The sequence below is a fragment of the Pteropus alecto genome, unplaced genomic scaffold (assembly GCF_000325575.1).
Source record: "Pteropus alecto unplaced genomic scaffold, ASM32557v1 scaffold21, whole genome shotgun sequence".
NCBI lineage: Eukaryota > Metazoa > Chordata > Mammalia > Chiroptera > Pteropodidae > Pteropus > Pteropus alecto.
Window position 1 is genome coordinate 28,449,237 of NW_006436282.1, and position 2,524 is coordinate 28,451,760.

At 48.0% G+C, this 2,524-nt stretch overlaps 1 protein-coding gene across 1 annotated transcript in view; it reads right to left on the bottom strand.

Moving 5' to 3' along the window:
- Window positions 1-2,524, bottom strand: part of DOCK4 (dedicator of cytokinesis 4) — a 194,114-nt gene that overhangs the window by 67,794 nt on the left and 123,796 nt on the right. The window contains exon 25 of the mRNA XM_025046816.1: window positions 363-457. Coding sequence (XP_024902584.1) covers window positions 363-457 — 95 coding nt within the window. The remainder of the gene's footprint in view (window positions 1-362; window positions 458-2,524) is intronic.

Consider the following 2,524-nt stretch of genomic DNA (forward strand, 5'->3'; position numbering starts at 1 on the left):
AAAGAGCGATGTGTAGGACAGTGTTTATGCTCCGCTCCCAGCGAGGCTCTGCCTACAGGGGACACTGGAACAAGCGAGAAACTGACCGAAGTGGTCACTACAGGCTGGCGTGTGGGACAAGCGGGGTAGGCGGGAGCGGGACCTCGCAATGAGTCCTCCGTTACACCGTTCGATTTCCGAGCCATGTAAATATATCACTTATTCAAAACAAACAGCGATACAGTTTTTAAAAAGAGCGAGAGAAGTTAATTCAGAGGCAAAGAAAAAGAAGCCGGGACTCGGAGCTTTCGAACTTGCGGTCGATCTGAAAAGACCGCGCTGTCCCGGGCTCTGCCCCCGACGGCGAGCCGCACGTGTCTTACTTGTTGGCCACCAGGCGCATGACAGTCCAGTCCTTCGGGAACGTCTCCGGGCGTATCAGTATCCGGAACACGGTAAATATCTGCAGCAGGAAATCCTTGGAGGAGGAGGAAACAGACCGTTTTACTGAGTTAGCGTTGCCTGGCGGCACATGCGCGCGCACACACCCCACACACGCTGCGGCCACCATTCCTCAAGCCACGACAGAGAAGAAAGGGGACATTGTTCAAGCCTTTGACCCAGAGGGGATCAGCGCCCTTCTCGTTCTCGGCACCCGCTCGGCCTGCCACCCTTCCCACGTGTCCGGTCCTTTCTCCTTCTCACGCACAGTGAACATGACTTTTCATTTCTTTACACGAGCTCTAAAAACCTAGGCTTTAGAAATAAAGCGGAAAGCAGGCAAATTTATCCTCTTCTATTACCGTGCCCTAAACATCCGGACTTGTCAGCTCAAGAGAACTCCATAGAGTCCTGGGCCAGTTCTGCTTTCTTTTACGTGGTGTCAGAATTTAGAAAGTTATGCTCATCGAAAAGCATCTTAAGCAAAAACCCATGTTTCTTAGGGGGTATCCTGAAGGTGCAGTACTGACGGAATGCATGCGGGCCCATCGGATCCGAGTGTGCGAGGCAGAACAAATGCAAGTAAGAATGTGTGTTAAGCTGGGCCCAGTGACAAGTGCTCAGAAGCCATGAGGGTGTGAAAGCATTGTTTTTTTTAAAACTTATTTTTCGATTACAGTTCAGTGTCAAGCTCTTCTCAGAGATGCCGTCCCAGAGGGCAGTGCTATTTACTAAGTAGTTATCTTTACCCAGATCACCTGGACACACTCTTGACAAGAAGCTATTGTCAGATACGGAAATATCTCTGCTAAGAACATTGTAAGAGACAGGACCCAGGACGCTACAGGCACATTATACTCCAAAAGGAATCAAGCAGATAGCGGGGCCACGTGCAATGAATGAAAATGCAGCTTGTCCTACTCAGAAAAGATGGGCTCGATCTAGCTTTGATTGAGCTTGGAACACTGACACGTTTTTTGTAACCTGAAGTGCTGCTGGGAAAATACCTAACAATTTGATTGAAGGCAACAGTATGGTGTTACTTAAAAATAAAAAATTCTTCAAAAATTAAAAAAAAAACAACCCGAAACACAAGAGTTTTATTTATCAAACCCAACAACACATTATGTTAAACACGTAAACTGCTAGAATATAAGATTATGGCTGTCACTCAAATCATCGGAAGATAGAGTTCGAAGCTAAAACACTAAGAAACATGTGGTAGCATGTGTATGTGTGTGTGTGTGCGTGTGTGTGCGTGTGTGTGTGCGTGTGCACGCACGTGTGTGTTAACATACTCTCACGGCTCTGAACAAGCCCATACATATTTTGACAAGAACTTATTTCAGCTTCTTTGGCATCGATGCACACACGCCGATGTATGCACACCATGTGGGGACATGCCCACTAGGTCACCTCGCAAAGGCCAGACATACCCTGCTGTGTCTGCGGAGTCCCCAGAGACAGCTTCCCAAAGGCATTCTGCTGCGGGTCAGATAATTTGGGGAAACGCCGCATATTCTGGCCCTCCCCTGGGGTAGGTAAAGCTGAGAGGCCCTTTTTCATGTGTTTCTAAAATTTATTCTAAGCATTTTTCAGTCGATTCTTTTGGGTTTTCCAGGCATGAAGATATGTAATCCCTGAAAAAGCATTTACCTTTCAGAGTCATACCCCTCCTCGGTTTCCTATCTTGTTGCATTTGCTGAGATAGATGTTAAAGAAAAACCATGAAAATCAGGAGTCATTTGTTTTTCACAGGCCACGATTAGTTAGGAAAGGTTTCAATCAACTCTGCAGTACTGAGGTTTCATCTTTGCTCCTCAAATGGAATTGGAAACTGGAGGGAGTCCCTTTACCAATGGTGCACGTGTGTGTGTGTGTGTGTGTGTGTGTGTGCTGTGTGTGTGTGTGTGTGTGTGTGTGTAGAGGCAGGGGCAGTGTGCACGTGTGTGTGTGTGTGTAGAGGCGGGGGCAGGGTGCACGTGTTTGTGTACGCGTGTGTGTGTGTGCGTGTAGAGGCGGGGGCAGTGTGCACGTGTATGTGTGCGCGTGTGTGCGTGCATGTGTGTGTAGAGGCGGGGGCAGTGTGCACGTGTATGTGTGC